The sequence below is a fragment of the Chelonoidis abingdonii genome, chromosome 25 (assembly GCF_003597395.2).
Source record: "Chelonoidis abingdonii isolate Lonesome George chromosome 25, CheloAbing_2.0, whole genome shotgun sequence".
In the NCBI taxonomy this organism is placed as follows: Eukaryota; Metazoa; Chordata; order Testudines; family Testudinidae; genus Chelonoidis; species Chelonoidis abingdonii.
The window spans coordinates 1,480,652-1,501,044 of NC_133793.1; the positions used below are offsets into that span (position 1 = coordinate 1,480,652).

General features: G+C 49.7%; 1 protein-coding gene across 4 annotated transcripts in view; it reads left to right on the forward strand.

Annotated features, from left to right (window-relative positions):
- The first annotated feature begins 203 nt into the window (after positions 1 to 203).
- RSPO1 (R-spondin 1) overlaps positions 204 to 20,393 on the forward strand; it is a 42,712-nt gene continuing 22,522 nt past the window's right edge. Inside the window, exons 1-3 of one of the 4 annotated variants that reach the window (XM_032796290.2) lie at positions 204 to 263; positions 747 to 981; positions 18,826 to 18,930. In XM_032796290.2, the coding sequence (XP_032652181.1) occupies positions 18,888 to 18,930 (43 nt within the window). In that variant the 5' untranslated portion in view covers positions 204 to 263; positions 747 to 981; positions 18,826 to 18,887. Of the gene's footprint in view, positions 264 to 746; positions 982 to 18,825; positions 19,218 to 19,304; positions 19,341 to 20,393 lie in introns of those variants that run through there. The other 3 variants (XM_032796291.2, XM_032796288.2, XM_032796289.2) reach the window with 3 other exon arrangements.

Sequence of the window (20,393 nt, forward strand, 5' to 3'; positions counted from 1 at the left end):
TTAGGAATCAGGGCCGGCAGGTATCAGAGCACAGCTCCCTGCCATAGCAGGGTTGTTCTCCTAAGAAAATCTTTAACTTCCTAAGCGTGAATATTTCCTCCTGCAGCACAGTTACAGACTGAAAAATAACTAGGCTTGAACGCCCATCTACTTAGTCTCATCTCCCCTCGAGAGGGTAACAAGCTGCTTTTAATATTTGTTGTGTTTATTAACAGATGCGGTAGTGACTGCTGAAGACTTCATATGCCAGTTATCACTGAAATGTAAGTAATGAATTAAAATTAACAGTCATATAAATAAAACAGACTACAAAGAATCCTATGTTATGTCACCCTGCAGGGATTTACTGAGACCCTGTTGGCTCTGGATGTTACATTGGATGGTCCTTTGGTGAGCTCCAGTCCGGGTTTTGCAACTGTCACAATATTTTGGCTGGATATTGTCTTAGGAGGTGGTACTAGTAGGGTGGAATTCCCTCATGCTGGAGTTTGCACTGGATGCTTTTACAAAGCTGGATACTCTGGTAATGATAATAATTTAAAAAAATAAAACAACAACCCACAACCATATTCCTTGAATGGGGATGGAGTCTGCGGCCTTGCGAGCAGGCGTTATTAATGTGCCAATTGCTCTGATATGATCACATACACAGGGAGCAGTGTGGGCTGATGGAGTATAAACTAGCCTGGGCAATCTTTACGAGCTGAAATCCTGCACATCCCAGAAGGGTTTGTTTCTCTCCGCAGAGTTTGTGAGGCTATTTGGAATCTGCTTCAAAACCAACCAGCCAAACAACCCCCAGAAGCCCTGTTGCACCAGATTTCCCCTTGAACTTGCAGGGATGTTCTTTTTTTTCGACAGAAACTCGCGTGTAACTTTCCCTGGAGGAACAGAGGATTTTTGTGATTGTTCTTGCGGTATTTTAAAACTGAGAAACTAGTAGAGTCTCTTCAGCCATCATGAGTGACTGACAACTCCGAGGTAAGGGTTTCACAATGCATGTTTGTTTAGATTAAGCTTTCGCAATGCAGGCTGTTAGCTAGGAGTGTGAGACTTGTTGGCTTCTGACTTGTGGGTTTGCCTCCTACAATATGGCTAATGAATTAGGACAATGGAAAGCTGTGAAGAATTACAGCAAACTCTGTGAGGATTTCCTCAATGCCCCAACCACCAAGCTGGGAGAACTGTTACGGGGAAGGTGGGTTATTTCTGTTCTCTGCTTGTATGTTACATGCCAGATCTTAGTGTAGGACACAAGGAGAGTTATTCAGAAATATGTATTTGGACAGGGGTTCTCAGACTTCTGTACTGGTGACCCCTTTCACACATCAAGCCTCTGAGTGCGACCCCCCCTTATACACTAAAAACACTTTTTAATATTTTTAACACCATTATAAATGCTGGAGGCAAAGTGGGGTTTGGGGTGGAGGATAGCTAACTGAGTAGGAAACTATTTGCATATTTAAATTGCCAATGATAATTCAGCCTCCTTGCAAACGAAGAGGCCATCTGTGCATAGCAGGTACCTGCACAGCACACGGTAAGTGTGTTGATTGGCTGTTTCTCACAGGGGTAGCAGCGTGGAAACAATTACAAGTGATGCTAGTAGTAATTAGACATCCGAGTTAACATCCTTGCTGATGTGCAGGAGGAGTTCACCCGCTGGGAAGTGCTGCTGTCTCCCTGTTTGGCTGTCAAACCGGTGGGATAATGGGGCACTGGGCTCCGCACTAGGGGCTGTTCCCACAACCAGAGGGGCTGGCGGCTGATGTTTGGGTTTGCTTTGTTTAACGAAAGGTCGGAGTGTGGAGAAAAACAGCTGCTCTGTGGGGAGCACATCAGGGCACAAAGGGCTCTTGGTGCCATTTGCCTATAGCTGGGAGAGGGCAGAACGCTGGGAGTTTGGGGACTTTCTGTCCCAGATTCCTGTTATCTCCTGCAAAGTCAGGGCTATGGGGTCCTTTGCACCTCCCTCATGATGGAGAGCAGTGCCCTAGGGAGACGCATCACTTGGGAGAGGTAGGCATGTAAAGTACTGTCCTGCCAGCAGAGGCAGGCTCTGCGGGCACTGAGTTCTCTGCCCAGCACTTTTGGGCACAGAGCTGAGCAATGCGAGAAACCTTTGTCCCCTGCCTAGGGATCCATGCACCCAGTGGGACAACTCCCAACAGGTGCCTGGGGTGGGGCTGTTGACAGCTGAGACCCCTGAGAGATAGCCAGCTTGCACTGAGAGATGAAGGTTCCTGGGTGGTTCCCATTATTTTGGTCAGTTTAAGGTATTTATCTGGGATCTGGCACCATAGCATCTGAGCATGTCGGAATATTTACCAGGTCTATCCTCAGCACCCCTGGTGAAGCAGCGCCGGGCTATCCTCACCATTGTACAGATAGGGAAAGGGAGCCACAGAGAGACAGGGATTTGCCCAAACTCACATCGGATGTCTGCGGCAGAGCAGGGACCTGAACCTGCCTCTTCTCCAGCCTGGGCTAACACCTGCCTCTGTGTCAAATATCAGTGCATGTAAAAGGCTGCACAGATTTGCACTCAGATAGACCTCAGCTCCCACACACACATACACACACCCAGGGGCGGCTCTAGACATTTTGCTGCCCGAAGCACGGAGGGTCACTGGTCCACCGAAGCTGCAGACCCTCTGCAGGCACGCCTGCGGGAGGTCCACTGAAGCCGCGGGACCAGTGGACCCTCTGCAGGCAAACTGCCGAAGGCACCCTGCCTGCCGCCCTAGCGGTGACCGGCAGAGCTTCCCCTGTGGCTTGCCTCCCCAGGCACGTGCTTGGAGCGCTGGTGCTTGGAGCCGCCCCTGCACACACCGCTGGAAGTGTAAAAGGAACACCAGACAGGGAGAAAGCAGGGATGGGGCAAAGAGAGGAAAATCTTGAGAAGGGCAAGGTTCTCCCATGCCAAGTCTACTCCCAGCTCAACTCCCTGCTCTCAGCTGGGGATCTGGAGACAGCCCTGACCCGAAGAGATGCCCTCCTTTGGGGTATGGTTAAGGGGAATCCTGTAGTAGAAACACACAGAAAAATAATCAGGTTTTGTCAAGTATCCCTGGTTCAGACAGCCCCAGCTGACAGCTCCTGGGATTACACCTTCTGATTTTAGCTTCCCCAAGTTGCTTTTACATGCCAGACTTGTCCTGTGTCTGCTGGAGAAAGCCTTGCATTACAGACCAACCCTGGCTGGTTGTGTGAGCTGCTGAGCAGTGCCAGGTTTTGGGGGCAGCCCGGCGGCACACCCCAGGCTTGTGCTGCTGGAGTCCTCCCTGCATCTCTCTGGTCCCTGACCCACCTGCAGCCTAGTCCCCTGAGTCTCTCTGTTCAAGTGGCAGCAGTAGAATCCCACCAAGAAGATAGACTGCAAATTAGTTCACAGCTAAACTTGCTGGAACGCCTTGATCAGGGAAAGCACAAGACCTCCACCACCCAACCTCCTTGTCCTGTCCCAAACAAAGCTGGGGTCTCTCTTGATTTTTCCCAGTCTTGTTTTTTAATCTGCTTCCGAGGGGCCGTGCAGGACTCTGGGGCTCTGCAGGGTTCAGATTTTGAAGCCTGCGTGACATTTAGACAGGATGGCAAGAGTGCTGGGAATCCTTTTAGGAATCTTGTGTTTAGCAGATGCTCGCTTTGCGTGGGGCTTTATTCTCTGCACAGACAGGGCTGCATGATGCCCTGGGATTCTGAGCCCCTGTGTTTCATCCTCTTTTGCACAGAGCGATTAGCACAGCAGCTTTTGACACAGCTGGCGTCTCTCAGGGCACATCTCTACTGCAAACTTTGGCCAGCCCTGGCAGCTCTGTTGGTCAGCAGTATGAGGAGAGGTGAGTTTTAACCAGCACAGCTGTGCTACCAAAAGGCCCTAATGCAGACACCTAATGCAGCAAAACTGCGTTTTTTGTTTATTTTGCACAGGGGGTGGAATAAGCTATACCAGCAAAGGGGCAGTTCTGGAGTATAAGTGGTGTCCACACTAGGTATGTTGCTCTACTGGCAAATGCTCCGAATGGACACTTGGTCTAAGCCATGGAGGCTTGGTGTGAATTTAAAACAATTTAATTAAACGGATGGAAACTGCTGTGTGGATGCTCTTAAACTGAAAGAACAGGAGCTTGCAGCAGTTTAACCAAAGACGTGCACGTTTGTGAGTCGACCAGCCTGCAGCCTTTGGCAGTTTGCTCAGAATTGTTTAGAGCTTTGCACTAGTTCTCTGAGGGTCTCAGAGGAAGAGTGGGGGGTTCTGTCCTCATGCAGTGTAGGCAGGTGCCTCTTCTCTTGTCTCTCTGTCTTTAACTCTGCTAAGTATTTGTGAGGGAGGCAACCCTGGCTGTCAGTGACTGAGTTTAGCAGAAATATTCAGAGGGTGCTTCTAAGGGAACAGCCGCAAATTTAGCCCCACCTTGGTCTGCTCTGAAAACACAGCTGGAAACACCTCTTCTGAGTCTTCTCTCCCTCATCTGGACCTCTGCTTTTCATCTGTAGTTTGCATTTTGTAAGTTCATTACCGAACCCAGGGACAGTTTGTGCAGATGCTGCTGCAAATATGCAATGTAAAGTTCTACAGTGCAAAAAACTACTGGGGGAAATTAAGGACCATTTGCATTGGACCTGTCCCAAACAAAATCCCCAGACACACTCCTAATCTGCTCCCAATCCCATGTAATGTAGCAGTGCCAGACGTGATGCCTCCTGTGCATTTATAATGATGCCAGAAGGCACACTAAGATGCAGAAGGAAGGTAGGTGCTGTGTCTCTCCCTCCCTCACACACACACCTGACCTCGTCACCACACCCAGAACTTCAGGGCTCCCTTTTAGATTCCAGTAAGGGTTAGCACCTGTTGCACTTGCCAGGTTTGCTCTTGGAGGTGGCTTCTTTCGCTACAGAGTGTCTTTCATAGAAGCAAACTGAAGATGATGAGAGTCTCCTGTGGGTAGGAAGTTTCCTACCTTAGGTGATGGTTTATACCGTGTTGCACCACAGGTGATCCTGGAGCATGTAGTAATGATTTGAATTAATATTTTAGTAGTACTGTACCTAGAGGCATACTGTGTACTAGGGGCTGTATAGATACTTAGGAAGAGACTGTCTCTGCTCTCAAGAGCTTACAGTCTAAATAGACCAGGCAGACTAAGTGTGAAAGAAATAGAGTATTATCACCCCCTTTTCACAGATAAGAATAGGTCACATGGTGACTCTGTGGCAGAACCAAGGACTGAATCCAGGTGTACTGAGGCCCAGTCTAGCCCCTTTACCACAAGGGCATACTTCCTCATCAGTCTAACCAGCGCAATGGTATCTCCACCCAATGCGGATAGGCGGTGACAACATGAGCTGCAGGATACAGCCTGGAGAGAGACTCTGGGGCCCAGCTCAGGATGATGGGTGGATGTGAAAGCAACGTGGTAATGTAGCCAAGGGGCAGGTGCAACCTCTGGCAGGCAGGAGTCTGTTCTAGACGCAGTCCCTGTTGCTAGGCTCCCAGCAGAGCTGATGTGAATGCTTTGCAGAAGCCGGCGGAAGGACTCAAACCTCAACAATGCTGTGGAGAATTCTGCTGCCAGGTTTTTTATTTTTTTCAGTGCTTAGCTTGATGGTTTATGGTTTTGGCAGAACTTTGGCTCTGAAATATAATATCAGATAAAGGCCTTCTGGCTAGGACATTGACTTAACGCCGCTGATTTTTATTGCCTGAGGGATTAAGCAGAACAAAGTGGCTTTGAGTGTGTATGTGGATGGATGCTTGCTGGCCGGAGGCATGCCAGGCACGCTCTGGTGGTGTAAGTGATCCAGCGATGAACATACGTGGCACTCTTCGCTGGAGCATCTCAAAGCACTTCCGTTGCGCGAGTGTTAGCACTCACCTGGTTCTCCAGATGGGGAAACTGAGGCTCAGAGAGGAAAAGTGACTTGTCCAGGGGGAATTAGCAATTCAGTGGCAGCTTCAGAACTAGAAGCCAGATCACCTGCCTCAGCCCACCCCTCCAAGCAAACCTTCTAACAGCTACCCCTCACTGTCTCCAAGTAACCTCATTGCACATTTTTAATGGGAGGGAAAGGCAAAGCAAAGTGGAGCTGGTGTAATATAAACACAGGCTGAATCACTGCGTGCAAGGCTGGCGTTTCACTTTGTTTAACTTCTGAAGATTTATTTTAATCTGTATTTATGAAGTAGGTTTATTTAACAATGCTGAGGACTAGGCACCGTTGGCAGAAAAAGATTCTCCTGTCCACACCAAATCTCTCCAATGATTAGTTGACCTTCCCGACGAGATTTGTAAGTGTGTAATAGCTGGGCTTTGCTGCTTCTGGTAAGTGGCTGGGAGCATCACACAAGCATCTCCAAGTATGGGTGGGAAGGCCGCCCTGGCTGCGAGATGGAGCAGAAGTGGGAGATGCAGGAGGCCTGATTTCTAGCTCCAGCTGTGCCACCAACTTGCTGGGTGGCCATTGGTATGTCTCTGTTTCTCCATCCATAAAATGGGGATAATGGAAGCTACCCAACCTTGTAAAGCACACCAGTTCCTAGGAATGCAACGGGCTACATTTATGCTAAGCATAGAGTTTAAGGCCAGACGGGACCAGATCAGCTACTTGGGCCTCCTGTATGTGTCAGGCCTCCGCTCGCAGACTAAACCCAACTACTGAAATGAGGCCAAAGTATCACAGCCCTCAGGAGACTGGACTGTTCTGTGCCATGAGGAGAGATGGGGAAGGACTGAAGTGCACCAGAGCACGAAGCCTCCACAATGGCAGGGAGACAATTACGTGAGAGACACCCAGGTAATCCTGGCAAGTAACCAGCACCCAGCTGCAGAGAAAGGCAACAACAACAAAAAAAACCACAAAAGCACCCCAGGTCACTGCCAACGTGTGGCAGTCAGTGAGACCTTGAGCATGTGAGCAAGAACCAGCCAGGCAAGCACCTGAGAGGGAGAACGCTCAGTGCCATCTCTAGCCATGGCCACCCCAATGCATCAGAAAAAGGAGTTAAAAGAAAAACCCAGAATACACTGGGGGAGGGGACGGGTGGGATATCTCTTCCTGACCCCTGCAGCAGGCTACCTGAAACCCTGAAGCATGAGCTTTTAGGAACATAAGATATAAACTGTGAGCTCCAGGACTGTTGAGTCCTGGTCCCCACCGTCACAAGCAACCTGTCATACAATCACATGCATACATTTGTCCAGTTCTCTCTTAAAATTAATTGTTGTTTGCCCCCCTAACTCCTGCTCGGAGGCTGTTCCAGAACCTCCACCACTCTGGTGGTTAGAAACCTTCTAATTTCCAGCCTGAATTTGTTCATGGCCAGTTTATTCCCATTTGTTCTGTGCCAGCATTGTCCTGTAGCTTTAATAGCTCTTCACTCTCCCTGGTATTTATCCCCAATGTATTTATAGCAGTCAGATCCCCTCTCAGCCTTCTCTGTGTTAGACTAAACAAGCCGAGCTCTTCCAGTCTCCTCTCAAAGACAGGCTCTTCATTCCACTGATCAGCCCCGTAGCCCGTCTCTGCACCAGTTCCAGTCTGAATTCATCTTTCTTGAACCTGGGCGGTCAAGAGTCTGTGCACAGTCAAGTGGCCCCGTGTCTGTAAGCCATCAGTCTCACGTGCTGTCAGTTACTGGAACCTGACAAACATGTGGGTGGGAGCAGAGGAGAATTTCCTAGCAAGCTGAAAGTAGGAGGAGGCACTTTTGAAGATGGGCCAGTTTACACCAGTGGAGTATTTGGCCCAGTGTTTCAGGCAGTCTGCAGACTCAGGCAGGTACCACCATCTCCTCTGACACTTGGTCCATGTTTGGAAAGTGTCCTTCACAACCAGGTGCACAGTTCTGTAGCAAGGAGTGGGTGCCAGGGATGGCAGAAGACAGGGGGCCTCTGAGACAGACAGACCCTGAGTGGCAGATGCTGCACAGCCAGCAGTTAGTTCTCTGTAACCTACGGCAACTACTTTTGTTTACAAATGGATTCATACCATCTGGAATGGAGGTCATAAAAAGTCTGGCCCCAGAACAGACACTAACAGAGCTGTGAAGTTCCCAGAGATGCAGTGTTCTTGTATCATTTCTGGGTTACTGAGCTGTCACTTCTAATGCCCGCAGAAGGTGACAGTGGCTGCATCACAGAGGGTTTGGCATGTGACATGCAAAGAGGGGAAAGCTCTAGTCTCTGAGCAGAACTGCCAGTGCCTGGGCCACGAGGCTCTGACTCCGAGGGCTACTCCTGCAGTAATGTAAATAGTTCCCTGACCATGGGGCTGGGCTAACTGGCTCGAGTTCACTCTATTGCTTGGCCTCCAGGTGGCTGGAAAATCATGTCGGATAGAACAGGGCTGCTACTGTAGTTCTGTAGCAGGGGACGGGTAGAGCCAACATTAGACAACAAGCATCATAAAAATAAGAACGAAAAATCTGCTTTCTTGAGCCGGAATGACTGTGTAGGCAATGCTGCTCTCCCGGTATCCAACCGCACAGCTGCTAGGGGTGCAGGACTCAGCGCAGGCACAGTGTTGCTCTAATCTAGCCATGAGCTGCAGACCCATCCCCTTCCCAAGTGTTTAGATTCTTGATTCTATTATGTGCCAAGAGCTTGTGCAAGACGTGGTGCCTTGATGCTGGCTGGCTGTGGGCAGGGACCAATGGCTGTTCTGTACCAGGGAGAGCTGCCAGCCTGTCAAAAGAAGACAATGCTTCATCAGCAAATCCCATGCTACTTCTCACTTTCTGTGCGAGGTTTGCAGCGTGGGTCTGGATCATGGGATGGGGGCCACGTGTCCCATAATACCCATGTCTGTCTCATGGGAAAGTGTGTCGTTCTTTGCATTGCAGGCGTAGGACCACCTGCCTCATTAATTATTATTATGGCCCACTGTGTATCTGACAGTAGCACGTCCAGGCCCTACTCATACTTCAGGACCCCACTGTAATAGTGGCTGTAAAAAGAAACAGAAAAGCCAGTGCCTGCCCTAGGGGGGCTCACAATCTGAAGCCTGATGGGCTAATAGCACGGTCTGAGGCATCCAATCTAAATACTTCACAAGTGGAGACACAGACACTGGTGCTATAGAGGATGGAGGCAAATTTAGGATGAAAATGATGGACCAGGCTGTCCCCTGCCTAGCGGCTTGTGAGTCATTCACAGCTGCGCACAGTGAGTGAGGCACCGCACTGCCAAACCAGGACGACAGCACAAATCCTGCCTGCGCCTGTGCACAAGGCTGGGAGCAGAGGGCCCTGGTGGTTTGTCCTCTGGGACACTTGTGAGACATGCTGCAGTCTTTTGCCATGGCTCTGAACCGGGGATTTAACCCAGTATGATGCAGAAAGCTCCATCAGTGTCTGTCTTCAACCTACCTGCCTGACTGCCCATCAGAACTCATTCTCCCCTGCAACCCTGATCTGGGCGTGTCAGGCAACGGGCGACAGCTCATCTGAACATGCTGAAGTGGGTTTGATCTACTCCAATAGGCTGACCAGCTGTCAGGACCAGGGGGCTAGCAATGCAAGCAGGCCTGAGAAAGGTGCAAAGTAAACAGGACCGAGACCACAAAGTGGAGGGTCCTATCAGACACATGGTAAAGCAAACACCTCCCAAGGCATTAGCCTGCTACAGCCTGGCCTGGTTACTTTGGTGCAAGTTTAAGTGTAGAGGAGGCCTTAGGAACCTAGGATTCACCATGCAGGCCTCTCTAGTCTGGTGCCTGCCTCTAGCCTTCCCCAGTGCAGTGCCTAACGCCAAAGGAAGAGCAGAAAACCCCATCATGCACCTGGCAAACTGTGCAGTGCTGGGGGTGAGGGGGAGTAGCGATGGCCAAAGCACATTTGTTTTAAAAACAAAAGTCAAATGAATACTTGGAGAGGGGCCGACCCTGGGCCCACACCCCACTTCAAACCCCAAAGCCTGGGATGCTGTAGAGAGTGAGCAAAGGGCACTCCGCAGGCTGGTGCTCTAGGGTGGTGTCGGCTCTATCATGTGTCTGACGTGCCTCATGCTGCCCCTTCTCTGCATGGGATGAATTTCACACGTTGTTTCTAGCAAATAGTCATTTGATTTTCCTGGACTGTGTCCCCTTTCTACAAATGTCCCAGCCAGCCACTGAGCTGTTCAGGCAAGAATTTTCACCGGAACAGTGAATTTTAAATCAATGTTGCAAAATATTAGTGGAAAACAAATTCTGAATATGTAGTGGTGAGTATTTATGCTGCAAACCTGACCGCAAGCATTATAGCAGTGCAGACGGGAAAGAGCCATACTGTGTCACCTACACACCCAATCAAAACAGCTCATCTTTTGAATTCCTGCAGCAAAGCGGCAGTGAAACCATTTGGGAAATAACTCGGAAGAATGACTAAATTCCAGAAATCTGCCCTTTGTGCAAAGAGCTAACACTGTGAAATTCATCAGATAAATTGTGCATTACAAATGAGAAGATTATTCACCCAGCTCCAAGCCCTGATGCCAGCTTCCCCTCCCCCAAACATTCTTATCATGTATCCCGCAGGCAGGGTTTGTGCTTGCTGTGATGAACTGGGAATGTTCTTAATGTTTTCTCTGAATACTGTGTTGGTGCCTCAGTGTCCCCTATGCAGTTCTTAATATCTAGGTGATGGAATAAGGGTGTGTGATTGCTGCAGAGGAAGGGGCCAGTGCACCTAAATGCCTGGCACTCTGTCTCCTAGCAACTGATGGCCTGGGCCCCTTCTCTGCAAAGGTGCCAGCTGAAGGTGTTGGCAAAGAGATCAGTGACGCTCCTGGTCCAGGAAAGGGGCTGAGCAGAGGAGGGGCTGGAGGCGGTGTTGTAGTCTGGAGCTGGCTGGGGATGAGGAGTGAAGTACAGACGTGGGGTCTGGCTATTGCCCCAGATGGACCCGGCCGGGGTCCGGTGTATCTACAAGCTCTCTTTTAGACTCTGTTCCTGTCATCGATTAAACCTCTGTGTTACTGGCTGGCTGAGAGTCAATGTCTGACTGCAAAGTGGGAGTGCAGGACCCTGTGGCTTCCCCAGGACCCCACTGGGGCGGGCTCGCTGTGGGAAGTGCACAGAGGGACAGAGGATGCTGAATGCTCCAAGGAGAGACCCAGGAGGTGAAGACGTGTGAGCTTCTTGCCCTGAACAAGTCTGCTCCAAGGGACAGGAGGCTCCCCAAAGTCCTGACTGGCTTGGTGGGGAGCAGTTCCAGAGCATAGCCCGGTGACTCCGTGACACTTGCAAGCTGGTGGGACTTCACAGGGGGTCATATGCTGCTGCCATTGGAATATTATCTCCTTTGTCCTGTCTCCAGTCCTCACACAAGCATCTGGTCCTTCTCTCCCCGACTCAGTAAACCTCAGGAGAGCCCGTTTACATTACGGATAGCTGGATATGTTTAGCAAGGAGCAATATATCAGCAATTTGGTTATTATGGATTTTTTCTGCAATCTTCCAGGCAGATCATGTTGGTCTATCTCACCTCAGGTGGAGGAGGCTAATGGTGAATTATCCAGATGGTTTACATTTTTTGGTTTGAATGGGGCTCCCAAGTACCAATTTATCCTGACAGAATTGCAAACAAGAAGGCTTGCTGTCATCTTGGATGCTAGGACAAGTTTCTCCACAAATGAACACAGAGCAATTCAGGTTACCCTAAATTCTCTCCACTGATGGGATAACGGAATAAATCTCTTACCACCCTGCTAATATTTAGACTGGGAATAGTTTGCAGCAACCTGAGCTTGACTGATGTCTCCAATAGCTTGAAGAATCATATTTCATGGCGCAAGACTGGGAGGAAGAGCTGGAAACAGGTTCTCCTGCCCCATCCATTCACTTTCCCCTTTCTCTGTGTGACCAATGAAAGCACCTCAAGAGTTTAGGCTGGAGCGTTCGGGGAACACTGGAATCTGTTGTTTCTGACTTCTCCTGTGTATTTGAGATGCAGTTACACAGGAGGTCAGACTAGCCCCCTTCTAGCTTTAAAATCTCAGAAGTGTCTGCAGCAAAGCTAAATTTTAGCTAAATATCTCAGCATGCCCCATCTCTAGCCAGGACACAAACTCACTTGCTCTGCTGGGCCAGCAGCCAGCCCTGGCTTCTGAGGTTTTGTCTGGGGTAGAACATGGAAAATGAAAGGAATTTGCTTCAAGTATGTTGGCACCCTCTGAGGTTGCTTTCCAGATGAAACTCCAAGGCCTTTGCACGGTAGAAGCCCCAAATGGAGGGTTTAAGTGGGATGTAAGTGGTGCACAGACATGATGCTGGCCCTCTGTGTGCGGGGAGCTCTCTGCAAAAGTTCTAGCAGCTGTGTTTACAGCTGGAAATGTTTGCCTAGACAGTGAATTCTGCAGAAAGACTGGAGAGTGTTCTCAGAAGCCAATTTTGAATTCATAATCATGACTATTTGAACCAGAAACCTGCTATAATCAGCAAAGGGAAAGCTACCATGTGACCAGTGTGTCCAATCAAAAGGAATGGTGCTGGAATTTCAAATACTGAACGCATGCAATGAACCAGTGTTTTATTTGTAATGAAAGAGATGCCAGGGCTCAAGCAATTGTTTTACTGTCATAACTGATATGGCAAGCCCAGACATGCTGGGTCTCTGAACTGCCAGGCCCAGAGGTGCTGGGACTCTGACCTGTCACAAATTAATCACTGCAATGAATGGCTTGTGGGCCGAGAATGGTCTGCAGAAATTGTTCGGTGACTGATTTTGCACCAGGATTTCCTTTGGGAGAATTGGACCCCATCTGCAGGGGGAGAAGAAGGCAGGACATGCCAGATTTATTGTTTTTTGCAAATCCTCCACTCTGGTCCAGTCTGAGAGTGAGTTTTGGAAACTACATTTCCCTTTTCTCCTGTATCTCAGAGTGTGTTGGAGCAGCAAGGGAAATGCATCCCAGAGTCCAGTCCTCTCCCCTCTCTGTGAATTCCCTGTCTCTGGCCTGCAGATGTTACCATGAACTCCTCAGCAGCAGGGTGCATGTGGGGAAACTGCTGGGCTTCACATGCAGTCCCAAGCCACACAAGGCTTTCTAGATCAAAGGCAACACACAGAATTGCAGCTGGAAGCTAGTGCAGATGTCGAGGAATTGGACCAGAAATGCTCCCTGCACTCAATGCCATCTAGCTTTAGTCACAAACACGAAGCAGTTGTAACTGTCAGGCAATCTTGTGCCCTATTCACAAGTCAGTGTTGTCTAGTTTGTGATAAGAGCCTGGCTGCCTGTTGCTCCAGTGCAAACCCTGCCGTGTGTGTCCAGAGAAGACTACGTCCCCCCCACCTCCCTGTAGCATGCTCTTGGCCTCACTGTGTCACAGGTGGAGGCTCCCCAGAAGCGCCTGTGGCAGACGGGATCCTGTCCTGGAGCCCCAGACACTTGTTTAGAGGAGAATGCTTTTTGCTGCCTTTGCTAGCTCTGCTTCCCTCCCATGGCGCCTCAGTGACTCCCTCTGGTGAGAGCAGAGCTCAGGGAGGTGGGGCACTAGGTAGGCCCAAATCCAGGGCAAACTCTGCCTCTCCAATGAGCTCTGTGAACCTTGCCTGGGCCCCATGGAGTAAAGTGATAACACTGGGACCAGTCCAAAGCTCTGGGCATGGGAAGCGCCTGGCTGCAGGTGTTGGGAGCTGCTGGCTGCTGCTCACCCCCCGGCAGCTGGGAAGGTGATTGCAGATTAGGACAAGTGTATAAGATGTGGACTTTGCTGCAGAAGGGCCCAAACTCAGCCACAATCCTCCTCTGCAAAATGTTTCTGCTCCAGAGCTGGATGTCCATGCTGCGCCATGTGACCGTGCACACCCTCTCTTCGTGTGTGTGTCAGTCTGGGCCAGGGGGAAGGGGCTAGCGCTGCCCAAGGGTCAGGCCTCCCCTGCACACTTCCCCACATTGGGAAACACTCCTCGGCCTCACTGAAGCATTGACAATGTTTATAAAGCAGCCTGCAGCAAACAGCCTTCAAAGCACAGCACAAGTTGGTGTTTACCCGAGTGACTATTTATTTGAAGCCTGCCCCCGATGCTGCTGCAGGATCTAACGACAAGCACATGGGAAGTGCTGTGCTCCTGCCAGGGCAGCTTTCGGGGGGCCATAGCAGGGTTGTGGGGAAGCTCAAAGTCACGGGGATAGGAGGATGGCAATGACCCTTTGCCCAGTGTGTGAGAAATAGTTTACAGGCCTCAGCACCGTTCTGCAATCAAAGCAGCCCTTAGCTTTCCATTTTAGCATGAACACCTCAATTGGGGATGTGCTGTCGCAACACATGGGCAAGATAGGGGTCATGTCCCCCTCCAGCGGCTGGTCCATTAGAGGATGATGGTCTATTACTGCCACCAGCTAACAGGATTTACTCCTTCAGCTCAAGTGCTAGAGGCCTGTAGTTTGGTCCTGGGTTCAAATCCTGGTGCCAACCAGTGCTCAGAGTTGTTACACTATCAGAGCAGGGGAGGAGCAGGGGATTTCTCGAATCCAGCTCCTCTGTGCAGATTTCAGTGGTGGCCCTGCACTGGCCCTCTGCCGAGGGGGATCTCCCCCATCCTGGGCATCGCCAGAGACCTCTTTCCTTCCTCTCATGCTGAGTGCCTGGAGCAGCTAGCCCAGAATTCCTCTTGGCCATGGGGCCTGTGGTCAGCAGTGGAGTTGAATATTCCCCAGCACTGGCCCTGAGGCACATTCTCACCCTCAGCTGCTGCATAAAAGTGGATCCGTTCCTTCCAGCTGGAGGCGGGCTAAGCCACAGGGAGTGAGAGGTGGGGAAAGGACTTTAGCGGGCCCAGAATTGTTCTCGAAGGCCCTGAGGCACTTCCACCAACTGCACTGGGCTTTGGCTCAGCTCTCAAGATCGTGGACGAAAACCTCATTGCCTGGGCTGGGACATTGGACAGTAGCTGAGACAGAAGACTAGGAAATGCACTGGGCTGGCCTAGAGGAACTAGCAGGGCTGGTGTTTCTCTGCACGCCAAAGTCAGCCTGGGGTAACAGGAGTGGGATTGCACAAGAAGTGATACTTTAAAGTAGTGGGTTTAATGTCCAGAGGAGTGCAGTGGAGATATAGTTTCTCTAAGCTCTTGGCTACTGTGGTGATGGGCCGGGGGGCAGTGACAGGAATGACCATCAGAATCCTCTTTATCAGCCAGTGTGTCTCCAAGCCAGGACAGCTTCCCAGGAGAAGTCCCTGGGGTGAGGAACCAGAAGGTGACCCCCTCCTGTTGGTAATGCCTGCATGGGTTTGCAAAATCTGTCCAGCCCTCTTCCCCTGGCCGGCTGTCGCTGGTTGGTACCTGCATGCTAGTGGGATTCGAAGCTGCGTTTGCAAGTGCTGGTCTGAAGCCAAAGTCTGAGCGTTGTAAACAGCTCGCTGGCTGCTGACCTGCTGAGGGAAGGAGTGGCTGCCATGCTGAACTGTAGGAGGCACTGGCAGATTGCTGCATAGCTGAGATTAGCAGCATGGCACTTGGCTTGAACTGTTTGCAGACTCATTTGGGAGGCGGACAGCCAGATACACAGCTGGTGCAAATGACCATGGCTCCACTGAAGCCAATGGAGCTGCACCAATTTACGCCAGCCAAGCACCTGGGCTCCTAGTGTACAAACTCTGCCGAAAGCCCTGTTCCCCTCAGCGTGTGAGAGATCCTGGTACCATGGGGGAGGGGGACTCTGTGCCATGCTCCTAGCGGTTTAGAATCAGCACAAGCCCATTTCCAGCTAAGTGGGGGTCTTACTGCATCCCCCACTGAGTTCCAGACCCATCTAGACTGGCTCTGGGAGCATCAGCGATGCAGAATTATTTTAAAGGGATTAAAATCATTTTCCGTTTCATTTGACCTCACCGTGTGAATGTTGTCCCCTTTATTCCCACACAATGGCAGCAGTTGGTGGGGTTTTGCATTGCCAGCTGCACCCAGAACAGCTGTGTCAGAGCTTTCTATTTAGCCGGGATGTCTCACTTCCTCCCAGACACACAATACACAGAAAAATCACCTCCTCGATCATTTCCAAAGCGAAGCAGCACATTGTTCCCTTGGCTGCACTGTCTGGGCAGTGTGCATATTCTGGAGTCCAGGCCAACACTGCCAGTTCTGTAAGGTTGCTAGGTTTGTTTGCAAACTCTGTAGCTGTTGATCACACCTCATATCCCGAAGCTTCCCCCTTTTATCCGTCATTGCTCAGTCTGGGAAGTGTCCATGCTAGAGCTGGCAGAAAGCTGCTTTTATCATGAAAACATGTTGCTTTTTTTCAACATCTTTTATTCAAGGGTCATCCAGATCTTCAGTTAGACCATGGAATTTGCTGTCACAGGATGCCACTGAGACTAGAAACTTAACAAGATTCAATGCGCAATTAGTCATTTATCTGGAGGGCAGGAATAGATTCATAGATTGTAGGGCTGGAAGAGACCTCGAGAGGTCCAGTCCCCTGCCCTCATGGCAGGACCAAATACTGACTAGACCATCCCTGATGGACATTTATCTAACCTACTCTTAAATATCTCCAGAGATGGAGATTCCACAGCCTCCCTAGGCAATTTATTCCAATGTTTAACCACCCTGACAATTAGGAACTTTTCCCTAATGTCTAACCTAAACCTCCCTTGCTGCAGTTTAAGTCCATTGCTTCTTGTTCTATCCTTAGAGGCTAAGGTGAACAAGTTTTCTCCCTCTTACTTATGACACCCTTTTAGATACCTGAAAACTGCTATCATGTCCCCTCTCAGTCTTCTCTTTTCCAAACTAAACAAACCCAATTCTTTCAGCCTTCCTTCATAGGTCATATTCTCTAGCCCTTTAATCATTCTTGTTGCTCTTCTCTGGACCCTCTCCAATTTCTCCACATCTTTCTTGAAATGCAGTGCCCAGAACTGGACACAGTACTCCGGTTGAGGCCTAACCAGCGCAGAGTAGAGCGGAAGAATGACTTCTCGTGTCTTGTTTACAACATACCTGTTAATGCATCCCAGAATCACGTTTGCTTTTTTTGCAACAGCATCACACTGTTGACTCATATTTAGCTTGTGGTCCACTATGACCCCTAGATCTCTTTCTGCCGTACTCCTTCCTAGACAGTCTCTTCCCATTCTGTACGTATGAAACTGATTGTTCCTTCCTAAGTGGAGCACTTTGCATTTGTCTTTGTAAAACTTCATCCTGTTTACCTCAGACCATTTCTCCAATTTGTCCAGATCATTTTGAATTATGACCCTGTCCTCCAAAGCAGTTGCAATCCCTCCCAGTTTGGTATCGTCTGCAAACTTAATAAGCGTACTTTCTATGCCAACGTCTAAGTCGTCGATGAAGATATTGAACAGAGCCGGTCCCAAAACAGACCCCTGCGGAATCCCACTCGTTACACCTTTCCAGCAGGTCTTTGGGGTAGGGGCTGCCACTTACAACACGTGTGCGCAGCAGTAGCTAAAGGGAAGCCTATACTTAGCTGAGCATCACTGTAATACAAATACTAATATATTAAGTCCATTTTACAGATAGAAGAAATGGGGCACAAAGAAGTAAGAGACTTGTTCAGAGGTTACACAGCAAATGAGTTGCAGAGGCAGATGAGAACCCAGGGGCCCTGACTTCCAATCCCCTATTACAGACATTGCTGGCACCCTTTTCTCCTATAGGGACATTGTCACACACACAGCTAGGGTGACCAGACAGCAAGTGTGAAAAATCGGGACAGGGGATGGGGGTAATAGGAGCCTATATAAGAAAAAGACCCAAAAATTGGGACTGTCCCTATAAAATCGGGACATCTGGTCACCCTACACACAGACATTTTCTCTCATTTCTCTTTACCCCCCCTAGAACAATGGCACAGAACAATTTGCTTTTTGTCGGAGTTGCTCTTGCCCCAGTTTGTCCACACGCATATGCTACCATTGCTTCGCGACTGGTACATCACTGTTCATTGCAGTGATGTCAGCACAGCTGTGAGGATAGTTTTTGTTCATTAACTTGGGCTTCCTCTGCTGGCTGGATCTGCAGTACCAGCAGAGCGAAGGCAAGAGACAGCCCTAAAATGACAACTCCCACACATGGTTTGGTGAATTTATCAATTATTTTCGATTTATAAAAAATGGATGATCTAGGACACTTTCCAGGTAATGACAATGTTTTAAGGCTGGGAAAACATGGGCCCTGTGCCTTGTCCTGGGTAAAGCTGACTGACACATGCCAGAAGAGTCATTTTGCTGTTTCCAGGTTTTTTTTAATTTTGTTGTACAGGAAATTTTGGCTTGTGGTTCTGACCTGGGACAATCATACCTAGTCTGTGTGAGGGAGGATGAGCAGCACTGTCCCTACGCACAGCATGAAATCTCAGTAGCTACAATCACATCAATAGCTACTTGCCCACATCAAGTCACTAGACATTCAATGAGGCCCACTTGACTGGAGACATCTCTGAAACTGGCAGCCTACAAGAGCCTCACCTACAAGCTGGTCGCTATCAGATGAGCAGTGATCGGGATTGGCAGCACTTTAAGTACATTCTAGCTCAAAATAGGCCATCCCTTAGTCAATGTAAAAACTACACTCGTTCATATTAACTTTCTCAAAGGAAATAGGTTGCTATTAGTTTTTAAGCAAACAGGAACTTCCAGATATGTCTGTGAAGTAATTTTACCTGTCAATCTCCTCCCTGCAGATCTGCTGCCTGCCCCCCCACCCACTTTCTGCCCTTCCAGGGCTCTGTGATGTTGTTATTCCTCCCGGCCTGCTATTTCATCCTGCACTTGTATATTAATTCTTGCAGCATCCCACTGAGCAGTTTATGCACAAGACGTAAAATAACATTTATTATTCCATAAGGTTAATCTGTTCCTTTTCCCTTCCAGTTTGTGTGGGTGTGCGTTTGGAAGCTACAAGCAGCTAACGTTCATGGCATGGGAGCCCCCAGATGGGACTAGATCCACACTCCTGTGCTCCTTATGGGGTTGAAGGTAGACTCATGTTACCTACTACCTAAGTTTTCTGTGGCTGATATTATGGTGTGCGGATATGGTCCGGTACCAGGCATCGTGTACAGACTTTCACTTCTGATCCAGCCCAAGACACACTAGCAGGAGCAAAGCCAGATACCGCGCTGTGGAACGGACTCTCGATCATCCTGCAGTCTAGGCACTGGGAGTTACTATGCAGCTTGGACTGTTTCTGGTGGTGGTTTTTCTAAGCTTGATGGATCTGACAGGCAGCAGCAAGGTGGTGAAGGGCAAGAGGCAAAGACGAAGTATGTATGAAATGCTTTTCTTCTCTGACTCCCTCTCGCAATGCAGAATGTCAGTGTCTGTGCATAACATGCCCCTGGTGTTCGCAGGCACCCAAAGGACAGGGGAGGACCTGCTGGCTCAGGGTAAGCAGTGCAGAAAAGGGTGGTAGCGTGGGATTGTTACCATGCCCAAAGCATAAGGTAACGCTTTGACATGTTGCTCAGTCCCTGACTGCATAAGCTCCTCAGGGCAGGGGTTGGGGCTGGGGCTGTTTGTGTCTTTCCAGGTCAGTGCCTAACAAATCCCACAAGGAACCTGGCTGGAAAGATACGTCCCTTTGTCTGGCTGTCAGATAGGGAACATTTCGAAGTTTGCTTCCTCTGCACCCAGCTTTTTCTACTGGCTGGACTGACAGTGCCCCCATCCCTTACTGAGCTCAGAGCAGGAACTGGTTCCTCTGACTGTACAGAACACGATGATCTCATGTTCCCCCAAAGCTGGCCCCCAGCTCGTAGCTCAAGGGAGAACTACTGGGCTCTGGGTTTGTAACAACCTGCAGCCCTGTTCCAGATTTCCGTTAAGAAATCTGCAGCTTCTAGGCCAGCAAGAGCCTGCAGTGGCTACAGAGCGTGTGGAAGAGAACAGAGGCAGGTGCATGGAGTAGAATAGCAACAGGGGCTGCAGGTGAATCAGGAAAATTCACTGCACTGAGGGCTGGCGCCTGCATCCAGGAAACTGAAAAAGGGAGTTTCCGCTCCAGCCTCAGCTCCACCAGGAATTATGAATGGGCCAAGCCCCTGCCCCCTCTTTAACAAAGCACATAGACTCTGAGCTAGTGGCCAAGCTTTCCAGGGATGGGCTGTGCTGGTAACTCAAAGCCATAAGAACATTTCAACCTAAACTTCCTGCCTGAGATTGGCAGATCCCAGAGACTCTAGCTCACCCTCAGCCCTTCCTGCAAAAACCTTCTGCTTGTCTCAAGCCCAATGAGCCAGGCCGCACCCTTTTTAGAGACTGGTGAAAGTCAATTGGGCCCACCTGCGAGCCTGACTCAGCAGTACTTACCCTGCCTCTCAAGGGGCGGTTAACAGCTGAGCCCAGGTTGGCTCAGCTGCTGAGGCTGCATCTCTCAGGGGCCGAGGCCTGCTCTGCACACAGACTTGAATGGAAATAACAAAGGAGGGTGACTTAAAACC